Source organism: Falco naumanni, chromosome 4 (assembly GCF_017639655.2).
Source record: "Falco naumanni isolate bFalNau1 chromosome 4, bFalNau1.pat, whole genome shotgun sequence".
Classification (NCBI taxonomy): Eukaryota; Metazoa; Chordata; class Aves; order Falconiformes; family Falconidae; genus Falco; species Falco naumanni.
The window spans coordinates 56,398,361-56,420,209 of NC_054057.1; the positions used below are offsets into that span (position 1 = coordinate 56,398,361).

Consider the following 21,849-nt stretch of genomic DNA (forward strand, 5'->3'; position numbering starts at 1 on the left):
ACAGCAGAAGTGAAAAAAAAAAAAAATTAGTCAGAAGTTAATGTATATCTTTACAAACAGGGAAATCAGTAGAAAACTAGCGCTTGGAATCAGTGTAGGGGATCTCAACCATTTTGGAAGGGTGGGGGAATGAAGCATGTCTCATGCTGGATGTGAGGCACTGCCTTGTGCCCGGTTGAACAGCGAGTGCTGTAAGTCAAGGGACACTTGATTCGTATTGAAAGGACCACCTCCTCATAGCTTTTGGCAGTGACATGATGCCCTTAAGAAAATCTGTGCCTTGCAGGCAGACCTGTCTGACCCCATTAGCTTGGGAGAGAGATGAGTGTTTGGAGTGGAAACTCTCATCCTGACTCTTTCATAGACCAATAACACAGAGCACCAAGGTGCAAACATCAGAGTGACTCATAGCAAACAGCTGAAATAGAGATGATATCAAAGCATTAATAACAGCATCTTTGCACCCAGTGCTTAGAAAACCAGCTTTAGCGATGGCAAAGCAGAGTAGAAAGCAGACTTTGAGGGTAAAAAAGCTGTTTGTGGGCCTGACTGGAGAGCATGAAGTCTCCCTCCTTCAATAAAGGGATTTATTTGCTGAAAAGGTGATAACATCAAACTGACACCCTTGGAGAGCGAGCGTCCCAATTTAGGATAGCGTCATGAGTATGTTTTGCCAGTCGCTATGAAGGTATTTACGCGCATTTAATCCATGCAGTCAGCTGGTGTGAGAGTCAAAGCTCTCAAATTAGAGCTGGGTAAGGACCTTAAGCTTCAGGCTTCAGGGATATGGACACAGCTCTGAGACTAGAACCATGATCCTTGCAACCATCAGCTACCTACATCAAGAAGGGAGAGGATTACAAAAGCTCTGATTGCTAATTGCAAACATGATCAGATAAAGAGACTCCTACAGGATCATGTTGTATCTCTTTCCTTACTCTGGGAAGCTCCCTTTAACTATACTTGGAGTTTGCTCCAGGACAGCTTGCTAAGGAAGACACATCCCAGTTGCCTGCACAGAGGTGCTAACATGGTTTTACTGAAAATCCCCCCCACCAGTTCTGAGCATGTGGAGTAAATTCCCTTCAGAGGAACCTAAGGAGGATGGCCTGCTTGGAGCATCAAGGGGTGTGCTTGGTCCACCCTTCCCAATACGCATTGTGACATTGAACTGACTTGAGAGGTGGAAGCCAGCAAGTCACCCCCCGCTCCCCATGTCACATACAACCTTATAAAGCAACAGCCCTACTACCCCTGTTAGATTTGGACATGGGCCACGTTTACCACCTTCTGGAGCCTGGGTAGCTCTTCACCTTCCCCCTGTCAGTGTCCAGGAGTGTTTCTATGCCAAACACTCCAAGAATGTGAAGGCCAGCTAATCTTCAGCCTGATCTTCCCACCCTTCCCAGGGAGGCTGAGGTGTGAGAAGATCGCAGCTGCTGAGCAGCAGGTTCATGCTCTGGCTGCTGAAGCTGTTAAATCCTTGAGATCCTACCCAAAAATAAGCTCTGCAGCCTTTGTGGATTATGGTCCCCAGCCTATGCATGCCATATGCGAAATGGTGCGAGAACATGGGTCAACAACGGGGTGACAGACTGGGGCTTTATTCTTGGTGGCCACACCTGACTGACCCCCATGCACTCCTGTTTTCACCAGGGACAACAGATCCTTGGCTGCACTAAGGCTGCCCAATTGTCAGGCTCAGAGACCCAACTTCACCCAGCTGAGTGTTTCCCTTTCTGGTTAACCACTAAAAGCTTGCAGCAAAATGTAGAAGACCTCCCTGCAACCCAGCAAGCCTCCCTCCGTGAGAAGCCAGGTGGTTTTTCTGCCAGCCTCTGTTGTCTTGTCAGCGGATCAAGCGGCATCACCCACTTAGCATGGCTCTATTGCAAATGCTGGTGCAAGGAGTTGCTTTTTTGCCAGGCACATGCTCCCAGCTAAAGAAATTTCACCATGGCTTGAATGGCAAGAAACTTAGGCTTTAAATCAGAGCATTTTAACTGTGTTTTTTCTTTCTTATCCTACCCCAACATCCAGCTGTGCTGTGTGCCCTGTTATTTGGAAGAGAGAGAAACAGCTTGGCTGGTAACTGCCAGCCACCCCAGAAGGGCTGGGGTTGTATATTGCAAGGTTTGTTTCAGAGGGATTCCTCTGACAATGAGGATAAATAGGACTCGAATCCAAGTTCCCCAACACAACCCTGAGTTTTAACAAGAAAATAATGAAAAAGGATCTTATTTTCAGTGGACATATTTTCTAGCCTACCAAATCGTCTCTTTTGGCTTACTGTATCACAGTGCTTTGTGATACACTTTGTGGGAGGTGAACCTGACTGCTGGAGCCCCAGGGGCAGGAGCGCATCCAGACCGCTGCCCTCAGCACCTCCCTGCTGCCTGGAGAGGACAGGCAGGGCAGCCTTTTGTGCCCTGAACCCCCCAGGCTGGAGAGCCTGCCCAGCTAAATCCTGCAATATTTCTATGAGGATACACGAACGCTGGAGCACCAGCCATGCAGATAACCAGTTATCTGTGCTGTGCACACACAGAGGCATCCGTCGTGGCACTGCACGCCACCCTGAGCTGCTTGCAAGTCCGCATCACTGCTGATGCTATTGAGAGAGATGAGTGTCGCCCGTTGCAAGCGATTTGTGCCTGTGTCACCACCGCTGAGCTTACCCCCTCACCCACCCACTGCGCTGCTCAACAGCTGCTTGTACCAAAGCAAATCAAGGTGCTTCTACACTCCTACCCTCCACCTTACTTCTCCCCATATTTTCTTAACTCCTTAAACTTTTGATGAGAAGCACTGTCGGCAAGAGAGAGAGGTACAGGGCTGATCTTACTTCTAAGGTGCACAGCCATCCTCCCAGCTCCTTGTGGAAAACACAAAGTACAATAGCTTCTGTCTCAAGCATCTTCCCGTTTGATAGTGAAGGCAAGCCAAACAAATCTCAAGGCACCAGAACATCAGATTTCCTGTGTTTCATGCCATGGAATTGATGGTCCCTGGTGGTTAAGCAAGTGTAAATTAATTGTTCCCCCTACAAATTGAGGCATTTATAAGATCTGCTCTCTCTATGGGCATGTTTTATCTTTCCTTATGACCTGAGCTCTTTTTACAACCTTTCCTGCTTGCTGAAGCCTTAGAGTGGATATCTCGCCAACTGCTTATTTTTGCAGAATTCATAGGAATTGACTTATCTTTGAGACTCCCCACCCCCCACCCCCCCCCAAATCAAAGCAGACTGAAACAGACCAGGGGGACAGACACAGACAGGGGCAATGGATGCTGTGAGCCCTCACAGGCTCCTGCCCTCCTTTGAGGGCTGGTATCACCATCAGTCTTACCCTTCTGGGTTATGGGCTCTCTTTTGCTGCTGTTCAAGGGTAACAGCTATCTTCACCCCATTTCAACCACAGGCTTTGGAGAAGACCCTGCAGATCTGCAGCACCTCAGCACAGCACTGCTGAAGCACTTCACACAGCTACAGACCTCCTCCTGCAACCTCAAGAGCACCCCACCTTCAAACCACAGCCCCTGACGTTGTCACAGGCTCAGGAGGACCTACCTCTTTCTCTTCTACTTCCCTCAAAGTCCTTCTAACAAACTTCACACCAATTCCAGACCCCACAACAAACCCAGCTAAGCCCCAGACCATCCCTTCAGTCCCATAGTAAGAGAAAGGAGCTTGTTTAAAGCTGCCTAGCTCTTTCTCCACCTTGCTTGGCCTGTGGGGTAAGGCAAGGACAGGTGTAAGTAATGTCCATTCCTCTGTAAAGTTAAACATGTCTGTGACTGCAAGTTGTGGTCTGCAGTCTCCAGCTCAGTAAAAAAAAGAGAATATTAAATTCCTTCGAGATCAAAAAAATGCATTTCAGAACTGACAGGGGTACTGTTCAACCACTGCCATGCTCTGTTGTGAGAAAAGGCAGCCCTTTGCACCAGCCTGGGAAGGAGAGCAGCCCTAGGCGTGCCCCGGGGATTTATCCCTCCCTTCAGACCTTGCCCCACTCAGGTGCAAACTGGGAAACAGCTACAGGATGGGGAGCATCATCCTGTGTGCTATAAAGGTGCAGAGCTGACGGGTGTGTGTAGGGTTTCTTGTGGTGTCTGCTCCAAAGCAGGAATGCAAGCTTTGCTTAACCTGAAGCTCTTTAGCTCAGCCTGCAGTATTTCCATGTCCACTTGGGGCGGGTTTGGAGTAGTACCTGTGCTCCTGCAGCAGTTCTGCGGATCTTGTGAAGGAAGGGGGTGAACAGATCTGCAGCTGTAATGTGGTTTTTGTCTCTAAGCGAGACAGCTTTGAGCTTTGGGTCCACTTTTCATTATGCCTGGGCTGCAATTGCACGAGTAGATTCTAAAAACACAATCCTGTGTGATGCAGTGAGTTTTTCTCCTTCTCGGACATCACGAAGACAAACCATGCTCTGGGTTTCTTCCTAGTAGAACTTAGCTGGTCCTCAAAAAAGTAAAAACTTCAGTGACTCCAGGTTTGTATGCTCTGTAGAAATCTTTTATCACCTGCACAGCTTGTCCCTGAGCTAAAGATGAAAATTATTTTATCTGTGCTTGGTTTGCAGGTTTGGGAAGATTAAAAACTAAGACAAATGTGAGCAACTGGGACAGTGTATATGGAAAAAAAGGGTTGGAAACCTGGCTCCCTGCAGGGCAATTGCTAAATTCCCTTTGGCTTTAGAGTAACTGGGGTTTCACAGAAAACACAGATGTTTTAAAGTACAGGTATATAGTTCAAGTCACCTTTTAACAGATTACAGCATTTTAACTCATTTTAGGACCACTTTGCATGCTTTTATCATAACTGTCTCAGTCTTTGGTGTTTTTCTCTTAAAGCCCCAGGTTTGGTTTTTTCCTAATAGAGTTTTTAGAAAAGCAGATTGCTTGAGAATATGGCCAGGACATACCCTTGACATTTTTGGGAAATAAAAATAAAATAATTAAAAAACAAAACAACCAAAAAATACACCAAATCAAGAGATGTTCCTTTTGAATTAAAATCTCACTTTTCAAGCCACTCCAATGATGTTTGAGCACTGGATGGTGGTTTCTGGGACTGTGCAGTGTTCCATGTAGTTATTCTCTAGAGGAAAAACGGACCCGCTGATGCCCTGGTCTGGCAGGGACTCGCTACCCAGCATAAAGCAACGAGACTCCAGGGACAGCAACTGCAGCAGCGGTCTCAGAAACTTTGCCGTGGCAAAAGTATGTGGGCCAGGAGCTGCTCAAAGCTCTGTTTGTCAGCTGGCTAAAATAGCTCTGGCGGAGGTGCTGACAAACCCATACCCGCACTGCAGCCCAACACCTCCAGCCCTCGTGGGGTTATCAGTGACGTTTGACTCCGAAGCATTTTTTCACTTGCTGCCAATAGCTATTCCCCTCGGACTATTTGCTTTCACATGCTTTCCCTTTGACACGGCTGCTATTTCTTTGCAATATGTAAACACTCAGAAGGATTTCCATGTTTGTTCTTCACACGGCGCAGCCAGTCTTTCACAGCTGGCTGGGAGAATTGACATGAAGAAGCAGCCGTTTTCCAGGCATTTGGGGTCGATTTTGTTTTGTTCTTTTTTTTTTTTTTTTCTTTTTTTCTTTTTCTTTTTTTTCCTGTGGTCCTGTCTGTTTTCTCTCTTTTTAAAGCCTGTTCTGCTCTTGTCTCAGCACCCCAGCAGCAGAAAAATGCATTGCTGTTGTCAGAAACACAGCACTGTCATTCTACATGGGTGTCCTTTGATACTAGAGCCCGGCGGAGGCTTCACACTGCAAAGCATTTATTTTTTATTTCTCCTCTTCCTACATCATCTTTTGATGATTGCAAAAATCCTCTGTAAAGCAAGCTGCTAATGTGTGGCTTTTCCTAAGAAAACTGCCTTGGTTTGCCTGTGCTGCTGTAACTGTCTGCCTTAACCCAGACTAGTTTCCAAAGTGGTCCTGGTTATTTAGTAAGACCACTTGCATCAAAAGAATGAACTGAAACCACTAAAAAAAGATCTCAAGGTGAATGTGGAAATTGCAGGCCATGACTGATCTCGCTGATTTCGCATCGGCTTGATTTAATAGATTTGTGGCTTTGCAAAATCAATATAATTTCATGGACTAAAAAAACCCCAAACAACATACACAAATTTGGATTTACTGAGGAGCTAGTCCTCTAGGTTCCTTGCTAGGGCTGGAAAACAAGAAATCCCATTGGCAAAAGTTTTTTAAAATTTCATCATGAGAAACGGAAAATCTGAAAGCCTTCAGAAACTCCCCCAAGTTCTGCATGAAAATGAAGCGAGTCCTGCAACCCAAAGCAGCCCCTAGCACAGTGATGGGAACACACGTATAGGAGTTAGGTCATTCTGGTAAAAATCTAGGCATGGAAATTTTTATAGCAAGGATTATGACCCTGAATTTCCTTCCCATGGGAATTTCGACCACAAATTCTAACCAGGAATTCCCTTAACCAGACAAGGCTCCACAGAGTTCTCATCTCAGCAAACTGCTCCTTCCAACCAAAAATATCTTGCTGAAAACTTTTCAGATGGATTTATTCTACATACACGATTACTCAGAAGTCATATTATTATATGATACATTTGAGCAAATCCTTATTAAAAAAAAAAAAGTATTTTCCACAAGTCAGACTGCCCCAGGTTAATGTAAAACATTATTATAAACTGATTTTATTAAACTAATTCAAAGGACTGAGTGGACTTTTCATGGCAGTTTAAACCAGCTCTCTTTTTTTTTTTCTTTTTTTTTTTTTTTTCCTGTTTTAGTATGATTAGGAACCTCCCACATTTAAATAGAAATCAGAGCACTGAAATAGGGTAACCAAATCAGTGCTAGCCAGGGTAAAGATAAGGCTGATTCTATCAATGCTGATAACAGCTAAAGGTTGTCCCCGACCCTTCTGAAGCTCCTCCCAGGATCAAGGCATACATGCGTTGGGAAGGGTAGTACTCTTTGTTTAGTATGGATTTTAACATATAGCTAATATAATAATAACCAAAATGCAAATTAATATAATTCAGCTGGAAAGACATCCATATTACCATTAAGCAAATATTCGTTTTATATATTTATTTTTTAATCTCAAGGTAGGATCCCGTATTTCCAGTAAAACCCTTCTTCTTCTAGCTAATCCTTCCGGGCAGAATGGGTTAAAATATCAATGATGGGCTCACACTATAAATTACTCTGCTTGAAGAGAATTTTTCAGGTCTGCTTCAAATTCATCTGAACTACCCAGAAATTCTCCATTGATTTCAACAAGCTTTGGCTCAAGCCTTTAATGCCCTGTAGTTAGCCTTACAACGCACGCTGAACTGGAGGAGTTTCCACTGACAAGCCTTCTAACAAAAGTCACCCTGCATTTCCCAAACAAATGTGCTGAAAAAGTCTCAGAGAAATAACATATATGTTGATAAAATAAAATAAAATAAAATTTAAACAAAGGCACAGAAAATATTTGTTATCCTTATTTATTTAATAAAGAAACATAATAAACTTGAATTTTTCCAGGTACAAACAGCTTAATATGTCCTATGATATTGGCTGATATTTTCCTTGCTCTTTTTGCAGCTTGAGTGATTCATGTGGTAGCCTTTATCGAACAAATCAACAGAAAAAAATGGTAGCACTCACCATGCTTATAGACAGTGTGGGCCAACTACTGAGTTAGTGTCTTTAAATCACTGCACTGGGAGGTTGTGTCATTGCTAGATTCGGATCAGCGTCTCCAGTAATAAAGATCTGCAGCTGAGGTTATCGGACGTTTTCGAAGGGAGCCCTGCATACTATACAAAGACACCGTTCTCTCTTCAGTTCTAAAGAAATGTGCCACAAAACAATAGAAAACCCAATAGAAACCCAACCTTCGAGTTACAAAGGTCTTGAAAGTAATTTACAATTCAGTTTTAGAAAGTTGCACTGTAAACATCTATAGTTAAGACCCTCTTTCAGTTTGGTTTTTTTTTTTTTTTTTGCATTATGATTTTTTTTTTTACAGGTTTTGGGTAGAAACCAGAACTGTTTGTAATTGCATCAGTACTGTAGGGTGTCACAGCAATGACAATGAAATGTTCGATGCAAGGGTGAAATGACCAGAGGAAAAGCTCTTCTCTGATATTATCAGTGACCAGCTAATTGTCCCATTACATCCCGACCATTACTGGGCCTGACTCTTGTTGAATATTTTCTAATATAAGTTGAAAATAATCAAAATATTTTAAAACAGCATCACCAACACTGCACTGCTGAGCGCTGGCTGGCTTTTTCCTTGGGTTTTGAACAGTTCATATTGTATGTGAAAAAATCACATAAGAAATGCTCCTTTTTCTTAGTATTTCCCCCTCTTTTTTTATTCTAAAGCTTTGAAAGGAAAATAATTTTACCAGTTGTCAGCCAATAAATGCTCGTTCAGCAAGTAATGAATGTACTATTTTCTAATTAAACAGTTTCATTATAGGCAGCAGCTTGTTGCTAATGATCAATAAATCCCATTGAGAAGAAAACATTTGAATCAGTAAGTCGTGTCCTCTGAGTGTCAGCCACTCTATAAACTCACAAGATACATATATATGTATAGATATACGTATGTGTGTGTATATATATATGCATATAAATATAAAAATCACATACTCTTTCTGGGTGATATGTACAGTCAGAATAACATTACAGCGTAAATAGACAGGGAATCTGTATAAAGTTTCTCTAATTTGAGAAGCCTTGAGTAATTTTGTTTGTTGAGAGGGGTTAGGGGTGGGGAGGGAGGAAAGAATAAAGAGTGTTTTCACTGTAAGGAACAAAGAGTAGTTCCCTTAAGTTAGAATCTAATTACATACAAGATTTAAAGGCAACAAAATGCCCAGAGGAACAGCCCTAAGTTGTACACCATAGACATGGGGTTAAAAGGGCAAGAGAGCATGATTATAATAATACTTATATAGTACGGTTCGTTCCCTTATAGCACTTTGCAACCAGAAAGTCTTACAACACCCCTGTGAGGTAGGTAAGTATTATTACCCCCATTTTACAGATGGGTAAACTGAGGCACAGATAGGTTAAATTATTTGCCTAAAAATCATGTAGTAAGAATCAGGAATAGACCCCAGGAATCCTGATGGCAAATCCTCTGAATTATCCGATAGACCACTCTCAAGTGAATGCCTGAGACACCTCTCAATGAATGGAGAGAATATATTAGCCCATATTTACACAGATACATCGGCATCCTTTTGACATGTTGTGTTTACATATTCTGACTTCGTTAGGGGACAGATAACAATGGCCATAGATAAACTTGACTGTAACATGTCGCTTTAATTCTTGTTGCCAACTCCGTGTGGATTTTGACTCCTTTACAACCTGGGATGTAACTAAATGTCAATGACAATACACCTTAAATACATTCTTGATATCTTTGCTTCTCCAAGGTGAAAAGCACAATTACTCTTCCTTAAAGTGCAATGGCTCATTACAGAAATCTCAAGATTTTCCATGAAGTCCAACCAAACCCAAGTACAATCAGTCTGAAGGTGAAAAAGAAAGTCTGTAATGATGGACTTGTCTCTATATTCCATAAATACTTTCTCACATTCTATGGAGGCTGAAAGTTTAATAATAAATATGAATCTATGTTAGGACATAAAACCTCTAATACTTTTCTACAGCCACACATCTACCTTTCACCCTGTTGTCATTTCTTTGGCCTGAAGCTGATGGACACATCAACCATAAATATTACTTTGCCTACAGGAATGAGGATATATCTATTTTCTAGTAGATTCTTTTTATCGGTTCCTGTACTTCTTGTCCTTCCCCAGTAATCTAATTGTACCATCTGAGACAATGAAAGATGGACATTGAGTAGAAAGGATTCAAAACCTCAAAATTTATATACAGATCCAGAGGAAATTCTCCTCCCACCTTCCTGAGCAGACTGTCGCAGCCCTTCTGCATAGTCCAATTGGTGTTGTTTTTATTATTATTATTATTATTAGTAGTAGTAGTAGTAGTAGTAGTATTTTTGGAGTAATACTGATGCACAGAGTTTCCAATAAGGCTGCTTAGCTCAGTGTTCCTGGGGAAAACATCACCTATCCCACTACCTTAACAGAAACTTTGCTTTGGAGCACTACACACAAACGTGATGCGCTACTTCTATGGCGAGTTTGATTGTGGTATTCAAAGCAGATTCTTGAAACATACTAAAAAATTAGTGCTTTTATTAACAGTTTTACAAACAGAATCCATTACTGTCTAGTTTCCTGAAGGATAGAACAAGCCGTTTCTCTCATGATTTTGACATTATTTCCTTCTCTAGGTTTTTGTGTTTCTGCTGATGAGCAGTTGCAAGTCCCAAGAGGGAGGGCTTAGTGTAATAGACAGTTAAAATGCTGCTAATTTGATAGTTTACTTTGCAACAACTTTCCTCTTCAAGCGATGGGGATCCCGCAAGTTCCTATTACCTTGACTCAGAGTTCATCATGAAGAGTGTAAGGATCATTAATCTCCATGGAAAAAGAGACTTTTTTTTTTTTTAAGTAAAAAAATATCAAATATAATAAATTTATGAAAGACCATTCACAACATATACAGTAAGTGTTACATTTTGCTACAGCAGCTGTGATTTTTTTTTTTCTTTTTAGAATGCAAGGTCATACATCGCCATAAGTAAACACACTAATATGAGTAAGACCTTAAATGAATGTATACAGCCAGGCTTTATCTGTGGATAGATATACACTGTGTTTACTGTTTTACAGTCTAGCATATTCTTATTCACACCATTGATATAACAGCTATGACCCTGCAAAGATCCTTCCTGTGCATATATAAATATAAATATTGAGCCAAGTCAAAAAGAGCAGGGTCAAAGGTTATATGACTTATTAGACTCCTGTAGTTAAGGGTAAAAACTCCACTGTTTCTTTTGCAACTAATTTTTAATAAGAAGGCTGCTTCAATCATTGTGTAGTTACAGCATTACATTCTGTAAACAAAATTTTAAAGCATTCTAAGCAAACATTTAAACAATTGATTCTTTATCCTTGTCTGGTGAGAGGAGACAATCTATAGCCTCATCGCTTTTGCTCGAGTCCGTCATCTTCAGCTGGAGATTATCACTCGTACCTCTGGTGACGCTGTCGTAGGATGGAGGGAAAGATGTGGAGGACAGAGTTTCTGATTTGTCTATTGGCCTGCCATAGTTTTCGTTCATCATGAACGCAATAAGACCCTCCTTCTCGGGTGCATCGTCCTCGAGGATGCTGCCGTCAAAAGTTCTGTGCCGATACAAGTAAGATGCCTGCTTCATGGAGCGCCGAAACAAATGTCTCCTGTAGGCTCGCTGGATGACGATAGCAGAGACCTCTTCTTGTTTCCGCCTGAGAGTTGTTGTAATCGGTTCGTAAGAGATCTTAGACGGATTCGCTGCCATGAACTTTTCTTCCATCTGTATTTTAAGGGCATCCATCTCTCCGGATTCTCCTAGCACCCTTTTGGTAAAAGCAAACAAAATATCCAAGCAGTGGATCCTGTCTCCACTGACCATGGGCAGGTCCATTGCTATGAGTTTGATTTTGTTTGGTTTCGCTATGCGCAAAGGTTCTGACAGCGCGTCTGCAAAGTCTGAAAGTGCAGAATACTCAATAAACTGAGTGGCTTCAGGGTCAAACTTCTCCCAGATTTCATAGAACATATCAAAATCATCCTCACTTAGAGGCTCTGTACTTTCCTCAGTGGCTACACTGAAGTTCTCTAAAATAATCGCTATATACATGTTTACAACAATGAGAAATGATATAATGATATAAGTAACAAAGAATAAAATCCCTACGGCAGGGCTTCCGCAGTCTCCCTTTGAACCATTTGCATTTGGAAGGTTTGGGTCACAATATGGTGGTCCGGTGTTTAAAATAGGGTTGAGAAGACCATCCCAGCCAGCTGACGTGGTGATTTGGAAGAGACAGAGCATGCTGTTAGCAAAGGTTTGGAAGTTGAACATGTCATCAATCCCATGCTCCTTCTTCACATAGGCAAAGTTAGCCATGCCAAAAATGGCATAAATGAACATGACCAGAAAAAGCAAGAGGCCAATGTTGAACAGAGCAGGTAGGGACATCATTAAGGCAAACAGGAGAGTTCGAATTCCTTTGGCTCCCCGGATGAGTCTTAGGATCCGGCCAATCCGAGCCAAGCGAATGACTCTGAAGAGTGTGGGAGAGAAGAAATATTTCTGGATGATGTCAGAAAGTACGGTGCCTTGGAGAGAAAAGAGACACGCAGTGAGTTAGTACATGGGAAATAATGCCAGGCTCCTCTTTAAAGCAATCAGTAGGATTATGGACAAAATCAATGAAAAATTCTCTGGACTGGAAGAACCATGATAAAGGGAATGGCATTGTCATTAGTGTTTTCATGCCCATTTAATCTATGCAAACTTTCTTGAGGCTGTGAGCAAAGATGTCAGCGGTAGTGACAGTTTTATTAAGGGAAAGCTTGTCTACTGGGAATGAGAAACCAGGATCAACTCAGACAGGACATAGATATCTGCAGCTTTCAGACATGACCCACCTGAGTGATTTATCCTGAGTGCGGCTGGTCAGAATTTTTCTGATATGACAGTATTTCTGTCTGTGAAGTGTTAGCAAGTCAGCACTGAAGAGCTGGTGTGCTGGGCTCGTTTTTCTGAGCCAGCACCACAACAGCGCAGGTTTCTACTGGAAAGCTGCTTGGTTGATTGGTTGCTTATTAATTTTTCCCATTTGCCTGATGGGCTGGGCGGGAACTAAGGGCCAAGATTGTACTTGCAAGGAAAAGAGCTTGCATCCCTGTAGCTGAACTCTTCCTGCAGAAACAGAGCAGCTTGGTGGATTGTTTAATGACAGCAATCCCTGGCTGCACTGAGCTGCGCTGAGCTCACATCTCCCAGCCCAGCCTGGGACAGGTCTCACTGGCATGGCCCAAGTCCTCTGACACCAAACAACCTGGCTGATCACGCGGCAGCACTGCGGCCAATGTGACAGGTCTGGTTAACTGGCTGTAGTGGGCATATCCAGAGCACCCAGCACCAAGGTTCTCATGGCAGCTGCATGGCAGTGATGTTCCATGGGTGACCCAAATCTGTGAAATCCAGGCGGTCCAAAGTCCCCAAAGCACAGGCTGCTCTGCGGGCACCAGAGATCTCCTGCACTGGGATCTTGCAGGTTCTCTGGTCCACCAGAGAGGGTTCAGAGCAACAGGAGCATCAGTCAGTGAGAAGATGGCTCTGTGTTCTTAACATGACACCTTTTCATTCACCTATTCCCTCCTTCAAAATGGAAACTTTTTTTGAAGAGCTGAATTTCTGAGTTCCTTCTGCTCTCTGGATCAGTTGATCATCTTCCAGTTACTACTTTATTTCCAACATAAATGAAAACTCTTTTGGCAGGATTTCAAATTCACTTTTGACCTGTACTTCTGTAGCACCTAACTTACGATCTCTGGTTGGGGCTGCAGAGCAGCAAAAGACACAAATTAACAATAAAATGGTGTCTTTCTGTTTCTTCCCTTGGACATATGAGGGTGTGGAGCTCTAGTAACAACAGGGCTGAGAACAGACAGACTCACGGCACCTGCCCAAACCTGCCCTGAAGGACTATTTCATACTGTTTTAATAGAAAGTAAATAGCACAACAACAACAATGCACGTGTCCTTTTCCTGTGGCTTTTTTACTTCTCTGTCTTTGGCTGTTATGCAGAACCAGGGTTAAGTGTACAGTGCCAGTTCTGAATGATGTTTTATCACTATGAACCATTAAGCGTACGTTGAAACCAAACTGTGTTATGATAAATCTCATAATTTTGCTGATTACACAAGTTATTGTTAGGCAGTAATTGCATACTAAAAAAATATGCTTAAGATCCAGTTCTCTGAACTGAAAGTGTATATTATTGCACAGAGCCTTTAACTTTGTCTAATTAATTTTATGTCTGACTTTTAAACTTTGGAGTTTGGGTGAAAATGCAGGTTCACCTACCTACGATAGACAGAATCACGACGACAAAGTCAAATATGTTCCAGCCGTTGGTGAAGTAGTAGTGTCGCAGCGCCAGCATTTTGATGATGCACTCCCCAGTGAAGATGGCAACAAAAAGCATGTTAATTTTATGGAGGATGTTCACTTTTTCTTGACTTTGGTCATCCGTTTCCACCATCATGGTAACCATGTTAAGGCAGATGAGGATCATGATGGAGACATCAAAGGCTTGTTTTGAGACGACATCAAAAATAAAACCTTGATATTTGTTCTGGAGGGGAGGAAAATGTTTAGTTAGGGAATTTGAACCATGTCAAAATGATGACATCATTGTCTCCTGATTGATCAGAAAGCAGAGGAAAATAGACAATATACTACTTCTGATCGGAACTTCATAAGCTTAAAGATGATGACCAATGGTTGTATGATAGGGTTTTCAAACCCATTTACTCCTAATGCATCTTGAAACTACTGAAGAAACACCCTGGACTGGTGCCATGAATTCATTCAATGCAGGCATGCGGCCATGGGCATATGGAAATTGCAATTCCAGTCAATAATTCAGAACAGTGGGAATTTTGTAGCACAGGAGACTGGACTTGCAAATACTGTCCAAAATCTAAACATGTAAATACTAAGTGGCTTTCATCTGGCAGTGATCACCGCTCCTACACTGGGAAGTTGAATTGCATTTAATCTATTAAATACATATTCAGCTATTACACAAAGTTGAACCGAATTATGCCATTCTTACCAGTGGCCTTGGGATTGGCTTTTGAGGTTTCTTAGATCCCAGCTTTTTCATTGCATTATAATACTTTTTCTGTTCTTCTGTCATAAAGATGTCTTGGCCACCTAAGTATAGGGTGAGAACAAAGACATTATTTTTGATGAAAAGAGCTCCACTGCCCTCATCCAAAGTTCAGGGCTGCATTCTCTTCTATTTTCTTATTTCCCTTTTCATGTAGCTTTCACCAAAATATCTAAGAAGGTATCCTTCCTTGCCTGGGATGGAGTCAATTTTCTTTGTAGTAGCTGGTATGGGGTTATGTTTTGGATTTGTGCTGGAAACAGCGTTGATAACAGAGGGATGTTTTCGTTATTGCCCAGCAGCCTCACACAGAGCCGAGGGCTTTTCTGCTCCTCACCCCACCCCACCAGTGCTGGCTGGGGGGCACAAGGAGCTGGGAGGGGACACGGCCGGGACAGCTGCCCCCCACTGACCAAGGGGACATTCCATACCGTACCACGTCATGCTCAGCACATAAAGATGGGGAAGAAGAAGGAAGAGGGGGGATGTTTGGAGTGATGGCATTTGTCTTCCCCAGTCCCCATTACTGGTGCTGGAGCCTGGCTGTCCTGGGGGTGGCTGAGCACCTGCTTGCAGTGGGAAGTGATGAATGAATTCCTTGCTCTGCTTTGCTCGCACATGTGGTTTTTGCTTTAGCTGTTAAACTGTCTTTATCCCAATACAGGAGCTGTCTCACTTTTACTTTTCTCACTCTCTCCCCCATCCTGACATGGCGGGAGTGATGAGCGGCTGCGTGGGGCTGAGTTGCCTACTAAAGTTAATAGGGGCATTATGGGATGCAGCACTAGGAGCTGCCTACAGCGTGGAGGCAATGGGCATGAGGCACAGAGCAGTGCAGTCAGCCAAGGAGGAGTAAGACTCAGATTCTGCCTGCACTTGAGGAAGGTGAGAAAGGAAAACACAAGAACCTCAGCCTGTTGTTTAAAGCCTACAAAGCAGTGAGAAACAGAGCTCTCAAGCCAGGCTGCTCCTCCCTGACCCTGGCTGCACCCTGGGGCAGACAGGCGATGGGCTGAGGGGAACACGCTGGGCTGCTCTGAGGGACAGCGGTGTTTGTGTTGGGGGACACCAGGGTGCTCTGTGCCCCTGTGGCAGTCTCTGCCAGGGATCCCGTCTGCATGGAGCTGCTTCCCTGATTTCTGTGGGGAATGCAATCCCCCAGCCTGTATTTTCAGGATGCTCATCCTATGGGGACATCAGGGGCTGCTACAACTGTGCTTCTGGAAAAGTCCTGCAAGGTGGTTTCTGTGCCTCTTCTGTCAATGCTAATCTCGAGACTTGGAAATCTGTGCCTTGCCCCGGTCTCTGTAGCAATCCCAAGTGGATGTGTAGCGTGTGCACTACTTATCTTCTTCTTTTGTTGGTTGAAATTGTCAATGATGACACCAATGAAAAGGTTCAATGTGAAGAAAGACCCGAAGATGATGAAAATCACGAAGTACAGGTACATGTATAAATTACATTCCCATTCAGGCTGCTCCTCACACTGCAAAGGGAAAAGGGAAAATGTGAAAATGACAGCATCTCTGCACACATCAAAATACTCATGCAGTTCAAAGAAAACTGTTCATTGGCACTAAAGATTATGAAACAGAAAAAATAGCGTAACTCCCACTAGCAGAGTCAGCGCTCCTCGGTCTCTGTTTGAAGTTTACTACTGGCATCTGCAATGCCACGGTCAATTCGGCTGCATTTCACAACACTGTCACAGCCATCACACTGCTCCAGAAAGTGCAACTTCAGAATAAATCCATTAAAATGTTCTCAGTCTGATCCCAGAAGGGGAAAAGAATCAATTTTCTGATTACCCCTAATCTCATATGAGCTAATGGTACTTACAAAAAACAGAAGTATGATCACAGTATAGCTAAAAGCTACTGAAAAACACTGCATTTAGAAGTACGATTTTTCTTTTATGGAGGGTGGAAATGAATAAGATCTCTTGCTGAAGAACTGAGCAATGCAGTCCAGTAATCTCAAATCACATGAACCACATTTGGCAAAAATGCTGAGATTTGCCCCAGCAGCTCCAGGTATCTAACCGAACTGCCAGAAGCTCACATTTCCCTAAACGCTGTATTTTCTCATGTGTAACCCATGAGTTTCATTCAGCAGCAGGGAGGATACACACATGTGTACGTGTACTACAAGAATAAATCAACGTCATGAGCGATGTTATGCAAAGGTGCTTCCCTGCCCCTATGATACCATGAGGTTTTTCTACCCCCTATTCCTCTGTTTAGGGCTTGACTCCCTGTTACTCAGTTCAGCCTGTCAAATCAGCAGTACCAGATAGCTACCTCAAAAATTAAGAGTAAGTGTGATCTTTTTCCTTTAATATTACTAAAAGGGGGAAAGGAGACAACAGATCCTTTGATAAAAAAATAAACAAACCACGTGTGATGCAGCAGTAGCAAGGGAAATGCCTTTTTTTTTGTTTTTAGGAAACCAGGAAGCTGCACAGGAGGCAGGTGAGACCTGGGAGGTCACCAGCACCCAGATCTCCAGCACATCTCAAGCCAGAGCAGCCCCTTTCCCTGCCAGGAGCTCCCCCACCCTCCTCGAGTGGAGCTGCCGGTTGCAGGGAACAAACTTACTCATGGTGAAGACATAGGGAGGGCTGAGTATGTGGGTTACAAGGGGAATGTAATCTAAACCCACCACTTTTAAACAGGTTCTATCATCAAAAGTTAGAACCTTAGAAAATACGGCAGTCAACAGGGAGACTGGAAGGAACAGAGGGGAAAATTTAGGGTTTTGGGAGACAGTCTCACCTTGGAGGTACTTCTCTGTGTTGGGGGTTTTGCAGTATGAATAGATAAATCAGTTGTGCAAGAACTGAGGGCTACATTTGTTTTAAGCTGAGGGTTGTGATGCCTTAGTAGCAGCTGCAAAAAATCAAGGTCTGCAACTTTCTTAACCAGAAAAAGACAGGGACTTGTAACCTGCATGTATTTTTTTTTTTTGTTGTCAGACACCACAAATGCTGCAAAGGTCAACGGGGAAGGAAATGATTAGTTTCCTTGTAGTGACTTACCTCTCGTGAATCCACTGCTGCATACATAATATCCATCCAACCTTTAAATGTGGCCTGAAAGAAAAAACCCGAAATGCATAATTAAGCATATTAAATAAGTGTGTATTTAAATGATTATATCATTTCTGTGATGAGTTTTAAAAATGCAACGTTGAGCATGTTCTTCACAGTTAAGGAATTGCCTCTCTTTTAAAGCAGTATGTATCCCTGAGTTTATGATCATCTAGGTGTTTAAAATCATTCCAAAATGGCTTTCCCCTAGATTCTCTTATTCATGTTTTCTGATTCTCTTGCCTTGTAGGGGTAAACTAGAGGTTTTTGAAAGAGATTTTAAAAAGGAGAAAAAAGATGGCCATTAAATCTTTGGAAGTTTTGACCTTAAGAATTTCAAGTAATGAAGAAATAAGACTACACAGGACAACTCGGAGTGCTCTCCTGCACAAGTCTCGGACCAGACGACACGCATCCCATCCATAGTGCTTGTCCAGGCTGACAGGCAGCAACTGCACTGTAGGATCCCACTGAAGGTTGGATTCTGCCCTCTTTTAAAACAGGGTAAATCAAGGCAAAGTTAAAGCCCAGGGAGCTGCATAAATCACAGCTGACTGGAAGGGAGCAAAGGCAATCAGCACCTGCTGTGAGCCCGGACCTGGAAACAATCTGCTTTACTGTTCAGATCTGATTTTTTTTTTACATCAAGGTTTTTTATTTTTTTATTTTTTTTAATTATTTAAACAAGGAGGAATTCTACAGACGTCAGTGTCTCTGACTGGAACCTGCAATGCAGGAAGGGTAGTGGCAACACTCCTAGGAGAAACACACAGAAGTGATTTTTTACTATTCTGTAGCAAAATCATGACTTTCGGCTCTCACTATGTGCATCTCATCAGGTGCAGCCTGATGCCAAACACACCTGGCATTAGGTCTGACCCTGGCCTAAGCCACGTTGCCTTTATATCCGTTCTCTGGGGTTGTTTCTCATTTGACTTCTGACCCATTTAGATTTAGCCTGGATTTAAAACCAGTGTGAGCAGATAATCAGGCATTTTTGGATTTATTCATGTAATCAGATTTACACTAGCATCCATGAAAGACCCACACCCAATATTTTTTTGCATCCTAGTGACACTTAGGTTGAATTTTCTCCTGGTATGTAGGCACGCAATTCCAGATAATGCTAATATGAATTTGGCCAGTGGTTCCCAGGAGAAGCCCAGGCATTCGTGTTCAGCTAGGTACATCCAGTGGTTTTAGAAATGCTCCATTATCCACTCTCCACTATTACATTAAATCCTGAAGGTAACGCTGCCTTCCCATTTCCCTCTGAAGGCTACTGAACTAAAGCAAAATGCTGTACAAGAGGTCAACCGTATTTCTCATTCAACTATATATAAAATAATGTTTGAAAGGTTGCATTCATTTTTGTCTACTGGTTGAAAGAGATTACACCCCCCCAACTCCCAAATCAGAACACTTTGGAAAATCTATTCCATGGTACAGTGTTTTAAAAACCACTTTAGATGTAAAGTGTTTACAGGAATGATCAGCAGTTTTATAGAAACAAATAATTATTTGAAGCTGTCATGCTGATCCTCCTTAACTGTTCTAATATTTTACTTTTTTGCTGTTCTCTTTCTAATCTGATGAAAAACTTTCTGGTGTCATTTACAGTCACTTGCAGCTTCCAGCTCCAAGTGCCGTTCAGGAAGGGAGGGTGGGATGAAACAAGAAATCCTCTCTGTGGCACAAAACTATATGATCTTAGCCTGTACTTTTCTCCCACTTGGGAAGAAATCTTTTCTCTTGAGTAGCTGTTTTACCCTTCAATGTGTACCACAGATGCAAGAGACTCTACTGCCAGGCACAGTGGTTTATAGTGGTAACGGATGATGAAGTGATCTGACAAAAATAAATATTAAGAGAATGAAGTACTGTGATTTTCTGTTTTTCCCAGTTGTCCAGAAGTAAGAGAACTAAAAATCCATGGGGCTTCTGGAAAGCTTCCCTAGACACTTCATCTGCAGAGGGTAAAAGATACCGAGAATGAAAGAAATATAACACTGGAAAAGAAATTATTTATCTGGAATTAGTAACCACTTACAGTGTGGATAAGGAAGTGACAAAATCTTCATGGGAGTGTTTGTGATATTATCCTGCCTGGAAGCTATCCAAAGAAACACCACTTTCCACTGAAACTGTCATGTGATGAGATTATCTACTGATAAACTCATCTTGGGATGGGATTATGTTTTGTTATTTGACTGGTGGTTATAGCTGCAATGCAGTAAATTAGTGGGGAGGAGGATAGGTGGGATGGCACTAGCTGGAGCCTTAAAACAAAACAAGCCTTTAAATCTGTGAGTTTACTTGGGGTTTTGGGGGGGGTTGTAGTTTTTTTTTTGGTTTTGGGTTTTTTTTGTTTGGTTGTGGTTTTTTGGGGGGGTTTTGTGTGTGTTTTGTTTGTTTGTTTTGTTTTTTTCAAGAAGAGGATTGCATTAGCGCAATAAAAATGGCTGCTTTTGACAGTAGAAATCCTGGTCTTTGCGTTTCCAAAATACTTCTTTAAGCACTACTGTTGGTGAGAGAAACTTCTGAAAACTAAACAAGGCACCAGCAGTACAGCCAAACTACATGTCTGTAAGTTGGCTATGCTAACTCCACTGTCTGCTGGCTTTTCTGTCATATTTTTCAGTTTGTTCAATTTTAACATAGCAGAAATTTTATACGGAACATTTGTTTTATATCTACTTTGTGTTAAGATTTGGTGGGGAGCGCACCACTGAGCATTGGACCCACCAGGGCACCCCAGAGGTCTGCACTGCGCTGGGCTGTGTGGGCTCCAAGGGCACTGCCTCTGCTCCCTTTGAATTTCCACCAGTACTTCCTCATGGAATTGGACACAGGATCTTTGATCTTTGGACATATGGAGAAATCTACCCTGGTGCACCAATCTATGGTGTGTTCAGCAGCACAGACTTTTTGCACATTTTTCATCCACAGTGAAAGTAGAATCTGGCATTGCAGTTCACAGAAGTGCAAGAGATTGTGTAACTTTGTGTGTAATTTTAGACACACACTGGTGTCTCATGACAGTTTTGTAGCTGATTTATGAGCTCAGTTGTGACTTCAAACCTGGGATGAGAGGTTGATTTAACTCTGTGGCTCCTGATTGCTGTACTGGTGTAGGAGTGCTTCTGTCATCTTCCCATCCCTTCTCTGGCATCCCAGAGTGAGAAAGAACTGTAGGACGTATTAGATGTAAGTCTATTCCTGTCTAAGGAGAACTTTTCCAAGCAAGCCAGATGGTATGGGAGAGACAACTTGTCTTCTTGGTGTTCTTCAATAGATTCCCAAAATTTCAAGATACATTGCAAAAAAATACATGGAGGTGATCATAACATGAAAGGAAGGATTCCACAAGGGAAACGCAAGATTCCTACCGGAAATTTAGGCTATTTCTTTGTTCAGCTCAAATACAGATTTATAAAACATAGGTGCTGTGATCTGCAAAGCAATTCTGGGTATATAGAAAAAACATTACTGAAGCACTAGGTTGTAGCAATATTTTTTTCCTAACAGATTAGGGTGTTAAGGGTGTTCAATCCCCTGAAGAGTGAATCATCCTTCTTGCAAATTAAAAAGTCATTATAATAATGATCTTTTCTTCCCTGTGAATGAGGCATTTCTCTTGCTTGTAGAGTGAGCAGAGGCTACCTCCTATTTTAGTAATCTGTTCTGAGACAACCTGTTAGTTGGAGAAGCTTGAAACTTGACTGACCACCTCACATGAATGTTTTCTCAGACTCATTAATTCGAAGTGGCATTGTCAGAATGTGATGGATCCTAAACAGGGTAGGAAAATAGCAGAGAATATTTGGGGAAAGTTTCATGTAGTTCTCAATCAATTGTCAGAAAGTTTGCCTCTGGATAGTAGGAAGCCTTAAAGCTTCCATAGTAGTAACTTCTAATTTCTT

General features: G+C 42.4%; 1 protein-coding gene across 3 annotated transcripts in view; it reads right to left on the reverse strand.

The window, feature by feature from the left end:
- Positions 1 to 7,471: 7,471 nt before the first annotated feature.
- Positions 7,472 to 21,849, reverse strand: part of LOC121087401 (sodium channel protein type 5 subunit alpha-like) — a 178,173-nt gene continuing 163,795 nt past the window's right edge. For all 3 annotated transcript variants that reach the window (XM_040592378.1, XM_040592377.1, XM_040592376.1), the window contains 5 exons: positions 17,876 to 17,929; positions 16,187 to 16,324; positions 14,782 to 14,886; positions 14,028 to 14,298; positions 7,472 to 12,270 (listed from right to left, as the gene is read on the reverse strand). In XM_040592378.1, the coding sequence (XP_040448312.1) occupies positions 11,036 to 12,270; positions 14,028 to 14,298; positions 14,782 to 14,886; positions 16,187 to 16,324; positions 17,876 to 17,929 (1,803 nt within the window). In that variant the 3' untranslated portion in view covers positions 7,472 to 11,035. The remainder of the gene's footprint in view (positions 12,271 to 14,027; positions 14,299 to 14,781; positions 14,887 to 16,186; positions 16,325 to 17,875; positions 17,930 to 21,849) is intronic.